The 23,394-nt window shown below is 47.7% G+C and overlaps 1 protein-coding gene across 1 annotated transcript in view; it reads left to right on the forward strand.

The window, feature by feature from the left end:
* The window catches only part of HIP1 (huntingtin interacting protein 1), a 66,670-nt gene that overhangs the window by 20,448 nt on the left and 22,828 nt on the right, over positions 1–23,394 (forward strand). The window contains exons 6-19 of the mRNA XM_006154958.2: positions 2,727–2,803; positions 3,227–3,288; positions 10,095–10,235; positions 11,230–11,287; positions 16,183–16,258; positions 16,368–16,508; positions 16,788–16,885; positions 17,400–17,472; positions 18,187–18,370; positions 19,155–19,243; positions 19,617–19,733; positions 21,260–21,361; positions 21,599–21,742; positions 22,195–22,330. Of these exons, the coding sequence (XP_006155020.1) occupies positions 2,727–2,803; positions 3,227–3,288; positions 10,095–10,235; positions 11,230–11,287; positions 16,183–16,258; positions 16,368–16,508; positions 16,788–16,885; positions 17,400–17,472; positions 18,187–18,370; positions 19,155–19,243; positions 19,617–19,733; positions 21,260–21,361; positions 21,599–21,742; positions 22,195–22,330 (1,498 nt within the window). The remainder of the gene's footprint in view (positions 1–2,726; positions 2,804–3,226; positions 3,289–10,094; positions 10,236–11,229; positions 11,288–16,182; positions 16,259–16,367; positions 16,509–16,787; positions 16,886–17,399; positions 17,473–18,186; positions 18,371–19,154; positions 19,244–19,616; positions 19,734–21,259; positions 21,362–21,598; positions 21,743–22,194; positions 22,331–23,394) is intronic.

A 23,394-nucleotide genomic window follows, 5' to 3' on the forward strand; every position in this document is an offset into this window, starting at 1 on the left:
TCCTGCCCTTCCAAGAAGAGAAGGGACAGAGCTTGCTTCCTCTCTTCCATGGGAGGGAACTCACCAGGCACAGATCTGCCCCACCTTGATCTTGGGCTTCCCAGCCTCCAAGAACTGTGAGAACTCAGTGCCTGCTGTTCAAGCCATGATCTGAGAGGTGAACCCTAAGGGCAGGGAGTGCGAAGTAGCAGTGACACCAGCTGTGAGTCCCTCTCCAGGGACATTTGGCAGCTGGTCAGAGGTGCAGGGCATGTGACAAGGATCCAGGCACAGTGGGTGTTAGCAGTGATGGAAGGACTGTGACTAGAAAGGCAAGTGAGTGGGAGAGCGAGACCAGGCTGTCACCCTGACATCCAGGTCAGTAAGGAAGTAAGTTTGGCCTAAGGGGCCAAATACCAGCAGAGCACGAAGGTGCTGGACATCCCAGAGACAGAGGAGCAGCAATAGGGGGTGGGCATGTGGGTGGGAAGGGCAGGGTCCTTGAGGTCCCAGCCAGACAGCAAGGTGTTAGGGTGGCAGATGCCATGTAGGGCATTTCTAGGTGATGCAGGATCTAGAGTGGCTGTAATCAGCTGCAGGTGGAGTAGAGGCAAAGGTCAAAGTTGTACTCCTGGAGGCAGGACTAGAAGACTGACCCAGGGACCAGGGCATGGGTGAATGCCAGGTAGTGACCATGGAAATTAGTGAATCAAATGAACCTTCAAGCAAGAGCCATTTTTATGTAGCATGGAGAGACAACAGGACCTGAGAATGCTGACCATACTTCGTAGCTGGTAGTAAGCAGAGTCATGGGATATGGGTGTCCATCACTCCAGAGAGCCACATTGTCCCTTTGGGACAGGTGACAGGTTGAGGCTGGAGGCTTCCCTGAAATTCTAGGAGAGCAGCAGGGTGAGAGACGAAGTGCAGAAAGCACCATGGGGCAGGCAAAAAGGAAAAGCCAGCCATCTGAAGGGCCCTGTACTGGGCACCTGCAACTGAGCATTACAGGGGCCTGGTGGTGCCTTGTAAAACTCTAGCGTCAAGTCCAGGCCCTGTGCAGGCACACAGGGATTAATCAGGATAATTAGTATGTCCGTCATCTTAGCCCTTTATATTGGGAATACTCCAAATCTCTACTTAGCTATCTGAGCTATTGATACACAGTCGGTTGTAGTTAACTATGGTGACACCACTGTGCTTTCTAACACTAGACCATTGGCATGGTTCCTCTTATCTCTGTAATTGTGTGGCCGTTAACCAACATCTCTCTATTTATCCCCCAATCTTTCCCAGCCCCTAGTGGTTGTTCTACATTCTGCTTCTAAGAAACCGTCCCTTTTAGTTTCTACATATGAAGAAGAATGTGTAGTGTTTCTCTTTCTATGCCTGGTTTATTTCACTAAACATCATGTTCTCCAGGCTCGCCCATGTTACCTCAAATAACAGGATCGCATTCTTCCTAAGGTCTGAATAGAATTCCATTGTGTTTATACCACGTTTCCATTCTCCATCCGTGGAGCTGCAGTAAGCTGTGGGGTATGGGTGTCTGTATGGCATACTGATCTTCTTTCCTTTGGATATACGCCTAAAAGGGGGATCGCTGGATTTTGGTCTGTTCTATTTTTAGTTTCTTAAGGAACTTCCAAACTGTTTTCCATCATGGTTGTACTAATTTACATTCAGGGATGGGATTTTATGCAGAATGTGGGTGGAAATGGGAGCCAGAATCCTGAACTCTAAGATCCAGCCTTGTTTTTCCCTTGCCCTGACCTTCCCTGCCCTATGGCAGCTCCCGGCATGGAGAGATCGCAGCCAGACCTGTCAGGCAGGATGGTGGAGAAAGGAAGTGAAGAAGGGCACCCTGAGCACAGAGATGGAAAATTGAATGGAAGGTGTGAGAAAGGCAGGAGGGTACAGAAGACAAATTGTCAAAAGAGTTCAGGGATTTAAGATTAAATGGCATTCAGATGCCATCATATCTCATGTGTGCCTGGCACTGGCAGGTGAGCTCATACCTCAAAATATATTCCATCTTCAGAGCCCACCTGAAGTATTCGCTCTAGAATGAGGAGCCTGCCATTGCGAGGATGGCTCTCTCTCTCTCTCTCTGTGGCCCTTTCCCTCTGCCGTAGGTTTCTTCCTCCCCAGATGAACCACACGGATTAAGAGATCATGCTGGAGATAATCCACGATGATGGATGATACTGAGTAATGTCCCTTGACGGGGGCAGAGATGGCGCGTTATGTAATATTTTCCTGCCATCGAGTTTACTCTATTTGGACAAGCTCATAGGAGACTAGGTTTGCCTGCCTGAACTCACAGCAGCAGCTTTAGGACATGGCGGAGGGCAGCAGAGAGCCTGATGGATTCAGAATGGATCCAGGATAAGTAAACGCTCCGCAACCTCTTGTGTTGCAGGTGATCGTGTGACAACTCTCACACTGTGTCTCATTGCACAGCATCCTTAGAAGAAAGTCCCAGGGCGCAGATTGTAAGGGAGGAGCCCTCTCCTGGCTCTGAAGGATGGGATGGAGCCTTCACCTCTGATGGGCAGTGGGTGTTCTTAGGTGTGAACCGTCCCCCTGAGAAGAGTAGGTACCCAGGGGAGCACAGGCTACACAAGTGAAGTCAGCCTGCTGCTGCCTGAGCTGGGTATGGATGGCTTGCTTGATGTGGGCATAGCTGGACTTGCACAAAGAGCCCTTGACGTGCCCCATTCTGACTTCTTCCGCCTCCCTTCCAGAACCCCAGGTTCCCAGGCAACCTTCAGATGAGTGACCGACAGCTGGACGAGGCTGGAGAGAGTGACGTGAACAACTTGTAAGTGGCTGTCCTCATGCTTGGACCCCATGGGAAAGAAAGCTTTTGTAGGTGTTGTCACTTCCTGGTGGGGACTAAGCCCACTCTGGGTGACTTGGCCTTGGGGCCACTTTATGACTGGTGTCTCCTCTGAAAGCCCTGCCTGGCTTTCCTCCCTGCCTCACCCTCCACCTTCCCATCCTGCACTGTTATTTGTCTTCTCCCTTCCCACTGTCATAGTTGACTCTTAGCCATGTTAGATCTTCACATGGCCTTAATACTCACAGGGGCAGAGGCTCAGAATTGGAGCTGGGGGGTGTGCGTGCGTGTTCATGCATTCATGTGTACACTGGGGATGGAAGCAGCAGTCCAGAGCACGGGGGAGGGCTGGTAAAAGATTGACCTAGGGTCTGTGGAGTATAAGCTCTTTCTTCTTGGGCCCAGCTTCCAGTTAACAGTGGAGATGTTTGACTACCTGGAGTGTGAACTAAACCTCTTCCAAACTGGTGAGTCTCTTCCCTCCCATCTCATCCTAGTTCTCCTGGGAATTGCCTAATTCCCAGCCTGATTCTCTACTTGAACCAGTTGGCCCAGCCCTCACCTCCTTATAAATAGTGCAGCACAATTGCAAGAAAATGAAGAGAGTCCAAGCACAGTTTTATCATAATGCACATTTCCCATGAACTTTTTGAATATCTCTAATATACTGTCATGGATGCCTTTTATTTGTTTAAAGAATTATTTTATTTTATTTTATTTATGTATTTACTTACTTTAATTTGACCAGAGAGGGACACAGTGAGAGAGAGAGAGAAAGTGAGAGGGCAAGCCACCAGGTCCAGGACACAAACCACAGTTGCCCATGTGGGAGTCCAGCGTCCTTAACCACCACGCCACCTGCTGGCCCCTGTAGCTAACTTTTAATTATTTTGCTTTGATTGAGAAGGACCTAGGTAGATAATTCAGAATTCGTTTACATTTAGCTATAGGATAAATGTAGTTCTAGAATTGTCACCCATGGGAAAGTCTGATCTAGAAGTTGCTGCTCAGCCATTCAAAGCCCTCTCCCAGCAGCCCCGGCCACCTCCTTGGAGCTGACTGCCCCTCTGCCAGTGATACAGCAGTGAGGGACCAGCATGAAGAGTTTTACCGCCTTTGCGGGTGTCCTCCAGCTCTGGCCAACAGACAGTGAATAAGCAGAGGTGGTGATAACATCAGAGGACTTGAGCAGGCTGAAAGGCATATGGGGCACAGGTGCTCGGCTCAGCTGTTCTCTTTGTCCAGCATCTCATGATCTGTTCTGGTTTCCTATGCATTGTTCCCTTCTGTTGTTACCACGAGGTGCTGAGTTCTTCCTCCTTGGTATCAGGAACCATGTCCTACTCATCTCTGAATTTCCTCTACTCTTGCTTAGTACCCACTATACAGGGTTCTTAAAAAGGTTTATGGGACCAGCAGGTGGCATAGTGGTTAAGGTGCTGGACCCTCCCACATGGCCTACCACAGTTGGAGTCCTGGACCTGGTGGCTTGCTTTCTCACTTTCCCTCCCTCTCTCTGTGTCTCTGTCTAATCAGATGAAAATAAATGAATGAATAAATTAAATTTAAAAAAAGGTTGGGGAGGCAGGTAGCATAGTGGTTAGGTGCACTGGACTCCCACATGGCTGACCATAGTTCAAGTCCCAGACCTGGTGGCTTGCTTTCTCGCTTTCCTCTCTCTTGCTCTGTCCCTCTCTGGTCAAATAAAATTGATAGATAGATAGATAGATAGATAGATAGATAGATAGATAGATAGATAGATAGATAATAAATAGATAGATAGATAGATGATATAGCTAAATAAAATAATTTTTAATAAAAATTGCCCTTTTAAAAAAAAAGTTTATGGATTTTAACAATTTTTTGCACCAAAATAAGCTCCTACTTAAATTTCAAACTTTTTGAAATACCTGTGTGTAGCAAAAAGGCAACAAAAAAGGACACTTTTTTTTCTTAAGGCTATAGGGCCTGTGTGCTTGCCAGAGAGACAGAAGGCACAAAATCACCACTCTAGTGGGGGATGACCATGCCATAGTTCCTTTTCCTCCTTTCTCCTCTTGGGATTTTGGGTAGCGTGTACACGCACCTGGCATGAATTTTAAGCCACTGGGTCCAGGACTCAAAGCACTGTCAACTGCATGGCAGCCCAGCAACATAACCATTACATCATCTGCTGATCCCCCCCAAAAAAGACATTTTTTTAAGAGAATTTTTTTATTTAATTGTATTTATCATTATTTTACTTTCATTTGCTACAGGGCACATATGCTCACCAGAGAGAGAAAAAGAGGGGAAAATGACAAAGCAAGCTGCCAGGCCTGGGGCCCAAACTGTACACAGTCATGAGGGAGTCCAGCACCTTAACTACCGTGCCACTTGCTGGCCCCCAAAGGCAGCTTTCGAAAAACAGCAGTGGGGCTGGCAAGTAGTTAAAGGTGCTGGACTCCCACATGGTCAACCACAGTTCGAGTCCCGGCCCTGGTGGCTTGCTTTCTCTCTCCCTCTCTGTCTCTCTCTGGTCAAATTAAAATAAATAAATAAATAAAGTTAAATAAAATAATTATTAAGAAAGAAAGAAAGAAAGAAAGAAAGAAAGAAAGAAAGGAAGAAAGAAAAGAAAAGGAGAAAAAGGCAGTTCACGGCAGTGCAGGGCCAGCAGATGGTTAGGGCGATGGACTCCCACGTGGCCAACTACAGTTTCAGTCCTGGACCCAGTGGCTTGAAATTCATGCGGGGCATGGGTGCGTGCATGCTCAAGATTCCAGGAGAAGAGATTGTGGCATGGCCATCTCCCCAGGGAATGTGTCTCAGTCTCTGTGTGTGTCTCTCTCTCTGGTCCTCAGGCAAAAAAAAAAAAACACGGACCAGCAGATGGAGTAATGGTTACATCGCTGGACTCCCATGTAGTTGACTATGGTTCGAATCCCAGATCTAATTGGGGCCAGCAGATGGCATGGTAGTTAGGTGGCTTGAAACTCACATCAGCACATGTGCGTGCATGCCCAAAATCCTGAGAGGTGAATGGAGGAAAAGGGATCGCAGTATGGCCATCCCTGTAGGGGAGGGCATTCGGTGGCATAGTGGTTAAAGTACCAGACTCCCACATGGTTGGCTGTGGTTTGGGTCCTGGACCTAGGTACTTGAAACTCAAGCCAGGCACATGTGTGTGCATACCCTAAACCCTAAGAGGAGAGTGGGGGAGAGGGGATTGTAGCATGGTCATTCCCCCTGGAGAGTGATGTCTTGCTTTCTGTCTCTGTCTCTCTGGTGTGTGTATGCATCCTATAGCAAAAACCTCTCAAAAGTCAAACAAAAAATCCTCTGACCAGTACCCTTGAAAACACTGGCAAATGACAGTTGTTGTTTACTTTGAGCACTTTGGATTTCAACATGTGGTGCCTAAACAAGCAGCATCAGCATCTCCTGAGCACTTGTTAGAAATGCAAGAACCAGCAGATGGCATAATGGTTACGTCGCTGGACTCCCACACGGCCAGCTGCAGTTTGAGTCCCAGACCCAGAGGCTTGAAACTCATGCCAGGCACATGTGCCTTTATGCCCAAAACCCTAAGAGGAGAATGGAAGAGAAGGGATTATGGTATAGTTATCCCCTCTGAGGGGTAGTTTCTCTCACACGGCCTGTAACAAAAATCTCCATGAAAAAAAAAAGAAGAAGAAGAAAGAAATTAATGGGTCCCACTCAAACCTTCTGAATCAGTATCTCCAGAAGTGAGTCACAGAGCTTGTGTCTTTACACTTCCCCACCTCCAGTATTCACTGTCCAGGAGGTAGCCATTAGCCACATGCGGCTATTTAAATAGCACTTACAATTCAGATCCTGGGGGAACCAGCAGGTAGCTTTTGGTGGTTAAGGCTCTGGACTCCCACATGGTCAACCACAGTTCAAGTGACAGACCTAGTGGCTTTCTTTCTCTTTCTTTGCTTCTCTCTGGCTAAAAAAATAATAATGATTGGGGCCAGCAGGTGGCATGGTAGTTAGGGGTGCTGGGCTTCCACACGGCTGACCGCTCCTTGAGTCCCAGACCTGGCAGCTTGCTTTCTCATTTTCCCTTTCTCTCTCCCTCACGCTGTCCCTCTCTGATCAAATTTAAATAAATAAATAAAATTTTTTTTTAATGATAAATAATTTTTATTTTATTTTTTTATTTTTGAGAGATTTTCACTGTAGGGTGCGTGCGCTCGCCAGACAGACAGAGAGAGACGTAGAGACAGAAAGCGAGAAATCACCCCCCAGGGGGGATGGTCACGCCGCAATCCCTTCTCCTCCATTCTCCTCTCGGGATCTTGGGCACGCACGCACACGTGCCCGGCGTGAGTTTTAAGCCACCGGGTCCGGGACACGAACTGCAGTCGACTACGTGGGAGTCCAGCGACATAGCCATTACGCTAACTGCTGGTTCCCATGATAAATAATTTTTTAAAAAAGATCTTCAGTATTTGTATTTTCAACATCTTTCACATAGCCCCTTGGGGCCAGCATATTGGATGGTGCATGAACATTTCCATCATTTCAGAATTCTTTTGGACAGTGCTACTCTGGGTGATTCTTATGTGTGCTAATGTTTGTAAATCAGTGAGCCAGGAAATAACCATTCTCTTTTCTTTTCCTTTTCCTTTTTTTTTTTTTTTTTTTTTTTTTGAGCATTTTTTTGCTTTGGGGTCCGTGGTTGTCAGAGAAAGACAAAGAGACAGAAAGCAAGAAATCACCTCCCAGGGGGATGGCCATGCCGCGATTCCTTCTTCTCTATTCTCCTCTTGGGATTTTGGGCATGCATGCACACGTACCCGGTGTGAGTTTAAGCCACTGGGTCCAGGACTCGAACCACAGTCAGCTACATGGGAGTTCAGCAACATAACCATTACGCCAACTGCTGGTCCCAAAATAACCATTTTCAACCCTGGCTGCATATTAGAATCACTAGGGTGTCTTTCAAAAGCTACTGATATCCTAACCCTATCCTGGACCAGTTAAAACACTGGGAGATGGTGGAGTGGAAGGCCGACATTAGTTTTCCAGTTTCTCCAGGTGATCCTAAATGGTCTGCAAGCTGAGAACCACTGCGCAGGGCTGTGCACTGTGCACGATCTCCTCACTTAAACCTGAGGCCCTATGAGGGATGTGTTCTTCTACCCATCTGTGCCTTACAGAAGAGCATCTGCAGGCACAGAGAGATGGAGTACCTTGTCCACGGTCACACTGCTAGAGATGTTCCTGGGCGCCTAGGGGCATTCCTGGAAGGCATCAGGAAAGCAGCTGGCAGCTGAGAGATGGAACAGTCTCCAGGTCCTTGGCAGAGAGGAGACTAAGGAGGCCAGTCGACCGGGGATGGCTGCCTTGCAGTGACAGCTGCTTTTAATTTGTCAAGAAGAAAAGCTGCCTTTTAATTAGGACAGTTTGGGATTTTTTTCAGCAATTAGAATAACCCAGTTACCGGGGATTAGTGCCACTGGGAAGCCAAAGCATGTGCAGCTCAGGGCTTCCCTCGGGGGCATTCCCACTCACAGAGGGTCCCCAAGGAGAGTCGGTTTGTTGCCTACCATGTGCAGAGTCTCCAGAGGCAGTGGGCAGCCAGCACAAATGGGAATATCAGCACTGGCCAAGGAAGGAGCCGAGGACTAGGCCAAGCATCCAGTTGCTTGGTTTAGGATCTGGGTCAATGTGGAGGAATCCCTGGAACAAGGACAGAGGAACTTTCTTTCTGGAACTTGGGAACCTGGAGGGCAATGCAGACGGTCCCTGTCTTGCGATGGTTTAACCTAGGATTTATTGACTTGTCAATGGTACAAAGGGATGCCCATTCAGTGGAAACTACTCTGAATTTTCATCTTTTCATCAGCTAGCAGTTTGCAGTGTGATACTCCCGTGTGATGCTGGGCAGCGGCAACAAACCACAGCTTCCGGTCAGCCACTCAGTCAGGAGAGTACACGACTGATACTCTATGGCGTTCTGTGTTCAGTAAAGTACATGAGATAGTCCATGCTTCATTATAAAGTAGGCTTTTTTGAAAGTTTATTTATCTATTCTACCGGCAGAGAACACCCCCAACAGGGTCCTCACACTATGATCAACCTAGTCTCAGATGGCCCAGATCACAGGCACATGTGCGTGTGCATGGTATGCTCAGGGAGGTCCAAGGACACCAACCCAGAGCCTTCCCCTTGTGGGCCCAGTTGTGCTGCCACCGTGCCGCTGTCAGGCTCTAAAACAGGCTTTGCGTTAGATGGTTTTGCCCAGCTGTCAGCTAATGCACGTGAAGTGTTCTGAACATGTTTGAGGTAGACTGGGCTAAACTGAGATGTTCGGCAGGTTAAGTATGTTAAGTGCATTTTTGACTGATGATATTTAGTCAAAAATTAATGATAATTAACAGTGGATTTTTCAGGACATAACCCCATAGTGTAAGTCAAGGAGTGTCTATACTTCTGTTGATCACCTACCCCAGGGAGATTGATCAACCTTTGACCCTTATGGTTCCTTCCACTTCCAGCCCCTCATAGGCTCTCCATCAGTCCACCCAAGGCTGCACATCCCTCTTCTGGTGTTCTAAGGACCCTGTAGGCCGCCACCAGGAAGCTACTCTAATGCTTCCCTCTTCCTTCTCTGATCATTTTTCTGCTGCTACCATCGGATTTGGTGCTTCAGAGGATCAGGGATTATCGTCAGACTGAATTCCTGCCTGAGAGAGAGGGCGGGATTGGCTGTCTCCACAGCCCCTTTCAATTCTGAAACTCTTAATTCTCCATTAAATCAGAAATCCTAAAAGAAGATTTGTTCTGTCTTTCCGATTAGACGGGAGCAGTTAGTATGAAGTTCCTCAGGGACAGGAAAGAGGGGATTCTCCTGTTCTAGAAGCTTTCCCCACTTATAGCAAATTTCGTCTTTCCCAGGCGGGCACAGGGCTCTGCGCCATGTCGAGCCTAGTGCACCTGCTCACAGCACGCCCAGCCTCTCAGCGGGAACAGAGGCACCTAGTCCAGCCATCCTTGGCCATGCGTGCTAGCTGACCATTTGAGCTCACCACCTTTCAGCTAAACCATTTCTTAGCTTTGTGATCACCTTCAAGTTACTCATGCTCCAGTTCTTTACCTGTGTGGCAGGGATACCTTTATCTCATAAGAATGTCGGGAATGGTAAACAAGTGAGACCACAAATGCACAGATTAAGCCCTTAGTGTGTGTTAGACTCCTGCCTCTGAAGAGGGCACCTGTCATTTCCTAGTTCTACTGCCTTTCTTCCTCTTTTATTTCCTAGTGTTCAACTCCCTGGACATGTCCCGCTCTGTGTCAGTGACGACAGCTGGGCAGTGTCGCCTCGCCCCCCTGATCCAGGTCATATTGGATTGCAGCCATCTCTATGATTATACCGTCAAGCTTCTCTTCAAACTGCACTCCTGTGAGTATGCCAGGAGGAGCTTCTCTAAGCTTCGAACCTGAGGATGTCCCTGGAGAAATGCAGCCCTTCTCAGTGCCCTGGGCTTGCTTCTATGCTGAAAGGCTCTGGAGCTCCTGACCATGAGTAGAAAAGCAGGGCCCAGGCTTTGGTATGCCCAGCATGCCAAAGTTGCTTAGGAGCACTAAATATAGATCGGCTTTTCTTTGTCCCTAAAATACACAGTTGTCTAGCAGAACTTCTTATAAAATTAGAAGAGGCAACTAATTAAGTATTGGGTGCAGGGCCTTCTTCACAGCACACTGTGTACTTGCATGCTTCAAGACTCATATTGATGCTTCTGGGCAGGGTAACTGTGGCTAAGGAAAAGGGTAGGAGGGACACACTATAGAGTAAGTACTTTTTGAAAAGTAAATGTTTATTTATTTTTTTTTTTAAGAGTCTTTTGCTATAGGGTGCGTGCGCTCACCAGAGAGACAGTGAGATAGAAAGTGAGAAATCACCCCCCAGAGAGGATGGCCACGCCGCAATCCTTTCTCCTCCATTCTCCTCTCAGGATCTTGGGCACGCACACACACACCCGGCGTGAGTTTTAAGTCACCGGGTCCAGGACTCGAACTGTGGTCGACTACGTGGGAGTCCAGCAACATAGCCATTACGCTAACTACTGGTCCCAATGTTTATTTTTATTCCAAAAGAGAGAGACAAGGGGCCAGCAGATGGCATAGCAGTTACATCACTGGACTCCCATATGGCCAACCACAGTTTGAGTCCTGGACCCAGTGGCTTGAAATTCACGTCAGGCACATGTGCATGCATGGCCATCCCCTCGGGGTGACTTCTCACCCTCTCACTGTCTCTGTTCCTTTCTCTCCAGTGAGTGCATACAGGGAGTACCCCCTGGCAGGGCTGTGTACTTTTCTCCCCCAGAGCCCTGCCGAGTCTTGCCCACCTTCTGGTCCTTCTCTGCCCTCATATTCTTTCCAACGTCTTCCAGGTCTCCCAGCTGACACCCTGCAAGGCCACCGAGACCGCTTCATGGAGCAGTTCACAAAGTAAGTGGCTCAGGTGATAGGATCGAAGGTAAATTGAAAAGTTCTATAAAATCAGTTAATGTATGCAAACACACTTGCTTTAAAATACATGAGTTGTAAGCCAGCAGGCGGCTTGGTAGCTAAAGTGTTGGACCCCCACATGGCTGACCACGTTCAAGTTCTGAATTCTGCGACTTAATGCCAAGCTCATGTGTGTACATGCCCAAAACCACAGGAGGAAAATGGAAGAGATGGGATTGCGGCATGGCCATGCCCCCAGTGAGTGATTTCTTATTTCCCTTCTTACTGTATGTCTGGAATGTGTAGACACTCTGTGGCAGAGACCATAAAAAAAATAAATTGAGGGGCCAGCAGATGGCATGGTGGTTAAAGGTGCTGGATTCCCACATGGCCGGCTATGGCTCAAATCCTGGATTTGGGGCCTTACTTTCTCGCTTTCTCTTTTTCTCTCTCTCCGTGTCTCTGTCTGGTCAAATTAAAAAATAATAATAACAAATGGTATTAAATAAATAAATACTTATTTTTAAAAATTGAAGAGTGAAGGTGTCAGCATTTTAAGTCAATAAAGTAATAAAAAAATAGATAGGATGGGCAAACCTACCAATAGCTGGGGAAGCTATCAGTTGGTTCTATAAGAAACTCCTTAAAAGGTAATAGAAGAAAGGTATTTCATCCATTCATTAATCACCTGCTTATGCCGAAGATTCGTCCGCTTCTCTTTTTCCTCTACCTAAGTTCTCCTGATCTCAGGCCATTTCCACACTGATGGCTCCAAAATGTGTATCTCCAGCGAAATCTTTCTTCTAAATTCCAGTCTCGCATAATTCAATTTGATATCTCAAACTAAATTCTAAGTGTTCCTAAAAAATGTATTTCTCCCCATCCTTTTTATTGCAACAAATACTGCCTCCATTTGTTAGGGCTAGAGATCCGGAACTCGCCATTTTTCCTCGTCCACCTTCTCTGGCCCATTAGCAGATTGAGTTGACGCCCTCCAAGTAGGTCTGGCTCTGCCCACATTCCCCAACTGCCTTCAAGGACCCTCCAACATTGACCAGATTCCTTAGATTCCCACTCCTGCCCCCTACCATTCAGTCCTCACCCAACATATAGAACAAACTTACAAGATGTAAATCCCTTGTTCAAAACCTTGTAATGGCTCTGGTTATGCTTAGAATAAGATCTAAACTCATCTCCATGGTCTTTGAGGCCCAGGATGACCTGGCCCCTGCCTGCCATCTCTGACTGTATCGCCATTGTTCACGGTGCTTCAGCACTTGAGGTCTCCTTTCAGTTCCTCCATCAGGACGTTTGCACTTGTTGTCCCCTAATTGGGTTAGCCTTCTCCCAGCCTGGCCAGTCAAGTCTTCTTCCCCATCTCCTGTTTCTCCAACCCCTACCCCTCTCCACCAGGTTCCTAATACTGCACCCCATTTGTTTCCTTTCTGGGCCTTTTTTTTTTTAGGGTATTTTTGTTTTGTTTTGTTTTTGCATTAGGATGTGTGAGCTTGCCAGGGAGAGAGAAAGAGAGATAGACACAGTAAAAGGGAAAGTGAGAAATCACACCTCAAGGGAGATGGCATGCCACAATCCATTCTCTTCCTGGGATCTAGGACACGCACACACACACACATGCCTGGCGTGATTTTTTTTTGGGGGGGGAGAAGTTTTTGTTATGGGGCAAGTGAGCTCGCCAGGAAGACAGAGAGAGACAGAGAGATAGAAAGCGAGAAATCACCCCCCAGGGGGGATGGCCACACTGCAGTCCCTTCTCTTTCATTCTCCTCTCGGGATCTTGGGGACGCATGCACACGCGCCTGGCCTGAGTTTAAGCCACCGGGTCCTGGACTTGAACCGCAGTCGACTATATGGGAGTCCGACAGCATAGCCATTACGCCAACTGCTGGTTTCCCTGGAATGATTTTGAAGTCACCAGGTCCAGGACTTGAAGCACAGTCAGCCATGTGACTACAGTGACATAATTGCTACGCCATCTGCTGGTCCCTCCTTCATGGTTCTGACACAACTTTATCCTATGACTGTCTTATCCTTGATGATATCCCTGGCACCTGACAGATAGCAGTCAGTCAGTTAAGCACAGAGTACTCAACAAATAATTGAATGAACGAACCCACCAATAAGCCAGCCCTCTAGTCTGGAAGAGAGGAGCTTGTCTAACTGAGGAGTAAATTATCCTGGTGCATTGTGGGTTGGGGGTGGTGACTGGATGAGAAATACAGCTCTTCCTTGAAGTACATGTACCCAGGATGAGGGGAAGGATGGACTAAGAGATAGCAACTAAGGGATCTGAAGGCATTGGGCTTAGCACTGCATTTTGTTTTATAAAAATTTTTCAAGTTTATTTATTTGTTCCATGAGAAAGAGACAGGCATCCCCAACAGGGTCCTAATGCCACAGTCCCACCTCCAGCCTCACCCAGCCAGGATCATAGACATGTGTGTACGGATGTGTGCACATCTGGAAGGCCTTGGGACTCAAATCTAGGACCCTCAATACAGCCTTAGCATCACAGAGCATTGGGTTCACACTGTGCCACTGCAGCTGGCCAGTGCTGCATATTTTGACCCTCTTGTTTTTCCTATTAATTTCTTCATCCTTGACCAGAGCCCCTTAATCCTGAGGTTAGGCTTCCCTTGCTGGCCCCTAGCAGCAATCACAGAACAGGTGCAGGGCTGTACTAACTTCCCAGTTTCCCTACTTCTTGGGAGAAGCCTTGTACATGTTCTATAATAAATGACTTATTAAATCCTAGGAGACAGGCCAGAGGCTGATTTCCTGAAATGTTAAATGCCAGTAGCTTGTGAAAGCGCTAGAACCTATTACTGTTGGCTCCACCCCAGAAAGACAGGGCCATGTGGTCTGGTGATTTCATTTCCTTTCATTTTTCTTAAGCTTATGAAAACATCACTCATGCATAGCCACCTTACATTCTCTTCCACACAGACGTGGCCACCCTCTGAGGCCTCATGTCCTTGCACTCAGGGAAAACCACAGTGACATCATGGGGCCAGACCTAACTCTTGGGACCTGAAAGGCTGTAATGAGATCATAGGGGTTTAGTCTGTTGTGTGGAGCTAGAGAAAAGTCTGTGTTGTAGCCAGAGGGTCTTGAGATCTATTATCTTTTTTTTCGTTTCAGAACATTTAAGGAGATTTCAAAGAGTTCATGGAAAAATGGAATTAACATACAAGTTTGGGTGCAGAAATTTTGAAATCTTTGCATGTGTTTTCCCAGTCTTTTTTCATTTGCTGGAGAGAGACGGAGAGGGAGAGAACACAAGAAAGCACTCCCCAGAGGGAGCATGGTCATTGCGATAATCCCTTCTCCATTTCTCCCTCCTCTTAGGATTTTGGACACCCACTCATATGCACTCGATGTGTATGTTATGCCACTGGGTTTGGGACTTGACTGACTTCTAGACAGCCATGTCAAATTCAGCTACTTATACACCAGGCCACAGGATGGCACAGTTTTTTCATAATATACATTTTCTTTTTTTAAGAGGCTTTTTGTCATAGGGCATGTGCACTCCCCAGAGAGAGAGAGACAGTGAGAAGAAAAGTGAGAAATCACCCCCCAAGGGGGATGGCCATGCCTCAGTCCTTTCTTCTCCTAGGTTCTCGGGCTCGGACACATGCGCCCTGGTATGATTTTCAAGCTACCAGGTCCAGGACTCCAACCATCGTCAGCCATGTGGGAGTCCAGTGACTGTAATCGCTACGCCATCTGCTAGCCCCCGTAATATACATTTTCCATGAACTCTTTTAAGACCCCTCAGATAAATCTGAATTCTCCCCACTTCCTTAGTCTTCAGTGTTCAAATTCAAAGTACAAATTTGGGAATGAGAAATAAATGTTGGTTGCCCATATTTATCCAAGATTAGGGCACGGTATGGATAGATTGTTATTTTCTGACAAGTATTGACTGAGTAACTCCTGCATACCTAGGCCTATGGTAAACATAGACAAGCAGGGCTTAATCCCTGCCCTCTAGAAGCCAATTGGGTAGATAACAAATAGCTCAAAATCAAGGTAAATTAGTTGAAAAGAGATTTACCTTAGTAATTAAGTTCCCATCCCTTTTCTTGTAGTTTGTTTATTTTTCCTCAGAGACAGAAGTTTATTTTAATGTTAACTCTAAGCTAGACATTGCTAGGAAAATAAATCTATTGAACAACAACATATGAGGGGACTCAAAAAAGTTTGTGGAAAAATGAAATATTAGTTTATTTTGATGCACAAAATTTTTGAAATCCATGTATAGTTTTTTTGTTTGTTTGTTTTTTGTTTTTTGTTTTTGTTTTTGTTTTTTTGCTATAGGGCGCGTGCACTCGCCAGACAGACAGAGAGACAGAAAGTGAGAAATCACCCCCCAGGGGGGATGGCCATGCTGCAATCCCTTCTCCTCCATTCTCCTCTCAGGATCTTGGGCACTCACGCACATGTGCCTGGCGTGAGTTTTAAGCCACCAGGTCCAGGACTCGAACCGCAGTCGACTATGTGGGAGTCCAGCGACATAGCCATTACACTAACTGCTGGTCCCACCATGTATAGTTTCTTTTAAAATATGCATTTTTCACAAATTTTGTGAAGACCCTTCCGTGTAGTCTATAGTGATGAATAAATTCAGTCTTGGATTATCTACCGTTCCAAAAGGTTGGTAGCTTGAACTACTCTTTATTCACTACCAGAAAAGCTGAGGAGGCTATAAATGCTCTTCTGTAGCATCATAATTGAATCCTAGCACCATGGAGGCCATCTCCTTGACAGCCTGTGCCTTCAGGCTGGGTAGGGGGTAGGAAAACCAGGTGTTCTGTCCCCCACCAGGGGCAGGGGAAGACATCAGCACCCCTCAGGCTCTGCTCCTCTCCTAGGTTGAAAGATCTGTTCTACCGCTCCAGCAACCTTCAGTACTTCAAGCGGCTCATTCAGATCCCTCAGCTGCCTGAGGTAAGTCAACCCAGCCATGCCCTGAGCACTGCAGGTTCCCAAGGGACTCTATTGGAGACCAGTGGCCTGGCAGGTGAGCACCTTTTGAGGATGTGTCTCCTCTCTTCAGAACCCACCCAACTTCCTGCGTGCCTCTGCCCTGTCTGAACACATCAGTCCAGTGGTGGTCATCCCAGCCGAGGCCTCGTCCCCTGACAGTGAACCAGTCCTAGAGAGGGATGACCTTATGGACATGGATGCCTCCCAGAAGGTAGGACTACTTGAGGGAGAAACTTGGCCCTTCCTATGCCCCCACATACCAGGAGGTTCGGAGGGGGGGGGAATGGGAGAGGTGTTGACCAAGGCTCCTTAGCTCTAACCTGGGCCAGCCTTCTCCTAACCAAGCACTAACCTAGACCAAGCTCCCTGCTCTGTGGGTCCTGGAGGGATCAGAAATAGAATGGGGGCATCCTTATGTCTCACTCATTTGACCCACACGTAGAATTCTCTGGATCTCTAACGTGTTCTCACTCCCTTTTGGTCACGGCAGAGTTTATTTGACAACAAGTTTGATGACATCTTTGGTAGCTCGTTCAGCAGTGATCCCTTCAATTTCAACAGTCAGAACGGTGTGAACAAGGATGAGAAGTGAGTTTGAGCAGACGGTGTAGAAACTGAGTTAAGCCATGATCTGTCTTCTTTTATTTATTTATTTATTCCTTCCATGGACAAGAGAGTTAGCACTCCCAACAGGGTCCCAGTGCCACAGTCCACTCCCAGCCTTCAGCCAGCTAAAGGACCAGGTCATGGACAACTGAATGCCAGTACACTGAAAGAAGTCTCTGGACTTGAACTGGGAATCCCTCATGTGGGATTGCCTTACAGATGACACTTTGCCACTGCACCACTATCTGCCTTGCCAAGAGTAGTTCTTAATTACAGTTAATTAAGGGCCTTCTTAGGTAAAGATTATCTTGACCCTCAAATCCTTGGCCCCTTTAGTCCCTGAGTAAAACCAACAACTGTGGACCTGAGAGTATTAGACTAGTATCTGGGAACACTTAAAGCACCCGCTCTTCACTTCCTCCTATCTCCCACCTCACATTGGAGAGGAGAGGGGTCGGAGCACAGGGTTAGCAAACTCATCGGCTTCTCTTCCCAGGGACCACCTCATTGAGCAACTATACAGGGAGATCAGTGGGCTGAAGGCACAGCTGGAAAACATGAAGACTGAGGTATGTATGGGGATCTGATCAGCTTTTGTGCTTCAAAACATGACAGATTTTAGTATTAAACTCACATCACACAGACACTTGTTGGTGCATCCTAAGTAGAAATGCCGAAGCTAAAGAAGCTAGTCTTCCTGCGGTCTCCATTATAATTCATGTCCCTGAGCCATGGCTTTAGCATGTAAGCCAGGCTTGTGTCCCTGTGATAAGAAGAGTTCTGACTGTAACCCTGATGGCCGACTGCAATGTCTGATGCTATACATGAGAGGTCTTCAAAAAGTTTGGAAAATGTATATCATGAACAAAACAATGCATGGGTTTTAACTTTTTTTTTGTACCAAAATTAACTCAGTTTAATTCTGTTTTCCGTGAACTTTTTGAGGTCCCATCATACATGATGCCCTCCAGAGCTCTGACTGGTCAGAAGACCTTACAGGGACAAGCTAGTATCCTCTTTTTCCTCCTTCCAGCGAGCACATTGATACCCTTGGCCCACTCTGACTAGAACCAGAATTTCCTGCTGTCCTCCCCTATCGTTGGGTGGGCGGCTTATAATGACCAGAAGGCTCAGCACTCATGAGACCTTGGGCTTGGCTTGTCAGAAAAGCCTAGGTATCTGTGGTCAGTACTGGCAACACGGCAGGACTCGCATTTCCTGCCCGGCACTCCCAGCCCACAGCGGTTGAGTACATCAGGATCCTCACCCAGATTCCCCCACAGAGCCAGCGGGCTGTGTTGCAGCTGAAGGGCCGCATCAGTGAGCTGGAGGCCGAGCTGGCTGAGCAGCAGCACCTGCGGCAGCAGGCGGTAGACGACTACGAGTTCCTCCGGGCGGAGCTGGACGAGCTCAAGAAGCAACGAGAAGACACCGAGAAGGCTCAGCGGAGCCTGACAGAGATCGAAAGTGAGAGGCTGTGGGACTGTGCAGGGAGGAGTGGTGGGGAATGCAGGCATAGTTAGATTTAGGGTTAAGGTGAGGGTGGGACGGCAGAGCCAGGCCTTACCTCTTTCTAGAAGTGCCCTCGGAAACACTGGTTGCTGTTGTCAGGGGGCATACTTAAGGTGCTGCTGAGTACATGGAGGTGGTGACGGAAGGAAGGTGATGATGGTGTATCTTTCTAGGGGAGTAGAGAAGAGAGAAGCAAGATATTCTCAGAGCCTGAGAAAAAGTTAATGTATGGGCAGCAGGTGATGCAGAGGTTTCAGCCGCTGGATCTCACCTAGCCAACTGCACAGTTCAAGTCCCAACCTCGTGGTTTGAGGAGCACACTGGGCATGTGTGCATGCATACCCAAAAATCCAGAGAGGAGAGTAGAGAAGAAGAATGGATTGTGGCATGGCCATCCCCCCTTGGGGGGTGATATCTCACTTTCCCTTTTTCTCTCTAGTGAGCTCACACACTATACCAAACTTAAAGTTTTTATAATTAATGTGAAAGTCCAAAACCCTGGTAAAGGTCATGTACATCAGTGCTGAAGAGGCTTGAATCAGTGGACTGATTTTAGTTGGTGAATTGTTTTTGTTAAAGGTAACTTCCCACAGAAGTTTATTTAAGTAGGATTTGGGGTGGAGAAGAAAGCATATATGTTTGTGGGGAGAAAGGAAGATATAAGGACCCTGGCTTCTTGGAGGGAGGTCAGAGGGTTCTCAACCAGATGGACTCCTCACCTTGGTCTTTGACAATCCAGGGAAGGCCCAAGCCAATGAACAGCGGTATAGCAAGCTCAAGGAGAAGTACAGCGAGCTGGTTCAGAACCATGCTGACCTGCTGCGGAAGGTAGGACCCTTAACCCCCTCACCATCCTGTAAACCCATGCCACCGAGGAACTAGCCCCTCAGGCCTCGTAGCTTCTCCAGGTCCTGTACCCTGACCAGTTTCTTGAGAACCCCAGCTTTTCAAGCTCTCATAGCTTGAGCTCTAGCTTGGGTGCTGACCCCACTTAGGTTACTCACCATCTTTTTATTACTTTCATAAATACTTGAAAATAAAACATCTGAAGGTATAGCTTGATTCCAGCTTCCCTCTGAGTAGGAAAGTGATGTGTGTGTCCAGTTCTAGGGCACTCACAATCTGAATGTGATCCTTTGTTCTAGAAGATATCTTTTAAGCCTGAGATAAGTCAGTTCACGACACTGTTCTTCCCTTGCAGAATGCAGAGGTGACCAAACAGGTGTCTGTGGCCAGACAAGCCCAGGCAGACTTAGAACGAGAAAAAAAAGAGCTGGAGGATTCCTTCGACCGCGTAAGTGACCAAGCCCAGCGGAAGGTGAGTGTAGGAGAGGACCCTGGGAAATGAGGGAGCAGTCTGAGTAGAGGCAAGCCTTGACCATTGCACAGACTGAAGGACTTGTCGTCCCTGCTCCAGGGTCAGTTCAGTGAGTGGGTTTGCAGCTCACAGAGCTGGAGAGTACCATTACCACGGTAGGCCAACACAGGACAGCAAGACGGTGCCCATCCAGGCACTGCAGTCCATGGTGTATGGAACTGCAGGGCCAGAAGCCAAATAGCTGATTGTACTTTGGATCCCTGGGTCAGCCTGAAAATGTACTGGGTATACATGGGCCCCCAAGATCCTAAGGAGCTGGAGAGCTGGAGAAAAGGGATTGTACCATAATGAGACCCTATTTAAGGGTGCTTTTTCTATCTTCCCCTGTATGTGCACATACACACTATCGTTTAGAAAAATGGTTGGTTCCCAATGCAGACACAGATTAGGGGCATGGAATAATGAAAGAACCCAAATGGGGTGGAGTTAATCAGCTAAGGCCTTCTGAGGGTGAGGCTCAAGAAGAGTTAGAGAAAAGAAAAATAAAGAAAGCACCTGGTTAGCAAAGAGGGCAGAGAGCATTTGTAAAGTCTTGTAGACAAGAGAATGCCATTGTGTTGGGTGGGGTTGGCAGGCAGATCAGAGACTTAAGAAGTAGGCGTAAGAGATGTTGGACACATTATCTGAATACCTTAGACTTAGAGAAGTGACTCACATTTTTCTGTGACCCAAAGTCAAAAGTATATCTGTCGGGCCAGCTGATGGCGTAGTGATTACATCACTGGACTCCCACATGGTTAACCACGGTTCCAGTCCCGGACCCACTCATGCCAAGCACATATGCGTACATGCCCAAGATCTCAAGAGGAGAAGGGATTGTGGCATGGCCATCCCCCCAGGGGATGATTTCTCACTTTCTCTTTCACTGTCTCTGTCTCTCCCTCTCTCTCCCCAGCCAGCGCACACACCCTCAAGCAAAAACCTCTAAAAAAAAAATTTTTTTAAGTACATTTCTCTAATGGAAGTAAACGTTTCACCAAGCAATATTTGTCCTTACTAAGTGAATGTGTATAGGTAGTTTCTGTCCTACTTAGTCCATTCTGAAGACACGTTACTTGTGGGTTCTTACTAATGGTCATAACTCGCTCGTGGAAAGAAAAGAAGTCAAGGAAAGGGAATCATTTCAAGATGGTGAGATGCTATAGGTCAGCATTGGTCCAGGTGTAGAGATCCCTGAATTTAAGATCCAGTTCAACTTCAATCAGTATTATGGGCTCAAGAATGATATCTGAGAAACATCCCTAAAATTCATTCTTTGGCATTCCATTTACCCAGAAGAAAAATTGGAAGTACACTCTAGGGTCTCAGAGTGTACCTTTCTCCAACCCCTGGCACTTCCGATTTGTGTATAACTTGCACACAGTAGAGTAAGTAGCACTCACACTGACAGCTCAGGAAACTCTTACACTTGTGTATCCCTTGTAACCACCACCTAGATCAGAATCCCCAGTTTTCTTCTCTTTCAGACTCAAGAACAGCTAGAAGTTCTAGAGAACTTGAAGCAAGAACTTACAGCCAGCAAACAAGAGCTCCAGGTCCTCCAAGGTAGCCTGGAAACGTCTGCCCAGGTGAGCTCCTCTCTGCTGTCCTCCTGGCTTCCAAATTGCTGTTACCCAGCGTCCTGCACTTGACCAGGCTGGCCCATCTCATCTGCCACCAGCATGTACTCAGGGGAACGAGAGTGACAGGTTAAAGAGATACTGCCTTCTGATCCTGATGGCCAGGCGTGGTGGGTTTGGATCTCTGTGTGAGAGCCAGCTGGATTCTCCTAGTAACTCCCCCTTCCTGTGTGCTCACTGCTGCAGTCAGAAGCCAAGTGGGCGACTGAGATCACCAGACTAGAGAAGGAGCGGGACAGCTTGGCAGGTGTTGCGGCTCATCAGGAGGAGGAGTTATCTGCTCTTCAGGAACAGCTCAAACATACCCAGGTCAAACTGGCCAGTGCACAGGCAAGTAATGGACCCTGCTTGGACTGACCAGATGTGAATGCACACCAGAGGGTGTGTGTGTAGAGGCCCACGGAGAGGCTGTGAAGGGGCTTGGGGCCTTCAGCCTGGTGGCAAAGGCACAGCTCCTAGTGCCAGCATGCCCCGTGTCAACCACAGAACTGGTAAAGGAAAGCAAAGCACTCTTTTTGGTATGAGAAGAGAAGCACTTGACTTCTCTCCCAGGAGTGGAGACTAGGTTGCAGTAGTCTATCCCACTGGCCTCCTTTGATCAGTAGCACCTGTGAACAAAGTTAATACAGTTTTCTCTGTCTCCAGCTAACTTAGACTTCATCAGTGGCAACTTAAGCTAAGAAGCCAGGAATCCCAGCTCAGGCACAGGGGTGCTGCTCAGGGTTCATTATGGGGTTCTGGCAGAGTCTCAGTCTGGTCTCAGCTCTCTGGACCATTTCTAGGAATCTATGTGCCAGCTCGCAAAGGACCAACGGAAAGTGCTTCTAGCGGGGTCCAGGAAGGCTGCCGAGCGTGTGATACAGGAGGCCCTGAGCCAGCTCGAAGAACCCACTCTCATCAGCTGTGCTGGATCTGCAGGTACCTTCCACCTGCCTGGCTCGTAGGTGCCAGGTTCCTGGGGTGCCAGGGTGCTACCTGGTGGCCTTGAGTCCCATGGGAAACTTAGCTCAGGGGCCCTCAGCCAGGCAAATGTGGGGATCACTGGTGAAGCCGGGCACCACCCTACATCAGTTCATTGGAGGCTCTGCAGTTGAGGACCTCGGCTGTAGTACTTGCTAATGGCCTCCAGCATGACAGCTGGCCAGCATGACAGCTGTGGCTTTAGTCAGTGGGTGGCACTGATGTCTCTCTAAGGAGAAAACTGCTCTAAATCAGGACGGGTGGCTTGCAAACTCCAGGGCTAGGCACGGGGCATTGTAAAGCCACCCTGTGGGGGCTGACCCTATAGCCTGGTGGCTAAGGGAGCGGGGTTCCACATCTTGACCACATAGTTCTAATTCTAGCCTTGTAGCTTGAAAAGTACACTGGATATATGTACATGCATGCCCCAAATCCCAACAGGATGGAGAAATGGAGGAAAGGGGATTGCAGCATGACTGCATTCCACTGGGGTTGCTTCCTCCCTCCCTCTGTCTCTCTCTGGCAGAACAAACAAACCCAGTGTGGCCATGGGATGAGCAGGGCTCACTTACAAGTAGGCGAGGGCATGAAGCATGAGGGTGGGGCAGCAATCCAAGTCAGAGGAGACCTCTTAAGGAAAAGGGGGCTCTGCACTGCTGATGAGAGTGTCCAGGCAGAGGAGATGCATGGGGCCATGAGTGGGTCTCGTTACAACCGAGGGGGCAGGCTGGCAAAATAAGGAGAGGTCCCATTGAAGCAGAAGGGAAGGAGCAGCTGGCAGTTGATTTTTGTTGTATTACATAGAAAGCTCCTGGCTGGATGCGGTACACAGCAAGGGCTGCGATAGCTTAGTCAGCCGGGAACCCTCTTGTAAAGAAACAGCTAGAAATGCAGGCGCACACACTGGGGGCCCCATTTAGGAGGGACTGCCAGGAAACAGGGACGTTTTTGATAGATCCTGAGAAGAGGTGTCATGAGCTCAGTTTGGAGACATGAGCTAGTAGAGAGAAAGAATAATAATA

The sequence above is a fragment of the Tupaia chinensis genome, unplaced genomic scaffold (assembly GCF_000334495.1).
Source record: "Tupaia chinensis unplaced genomic scaffold, TupChi_1.0 Scaffold000429_1, whole genome shotgun sequence".
Lineage (NCBI taxonomy): Eukaryota > Metazoa > Chordata > Mammalia > Scandentia > Tupaiidae > Tupaia > Tupaia belangeri.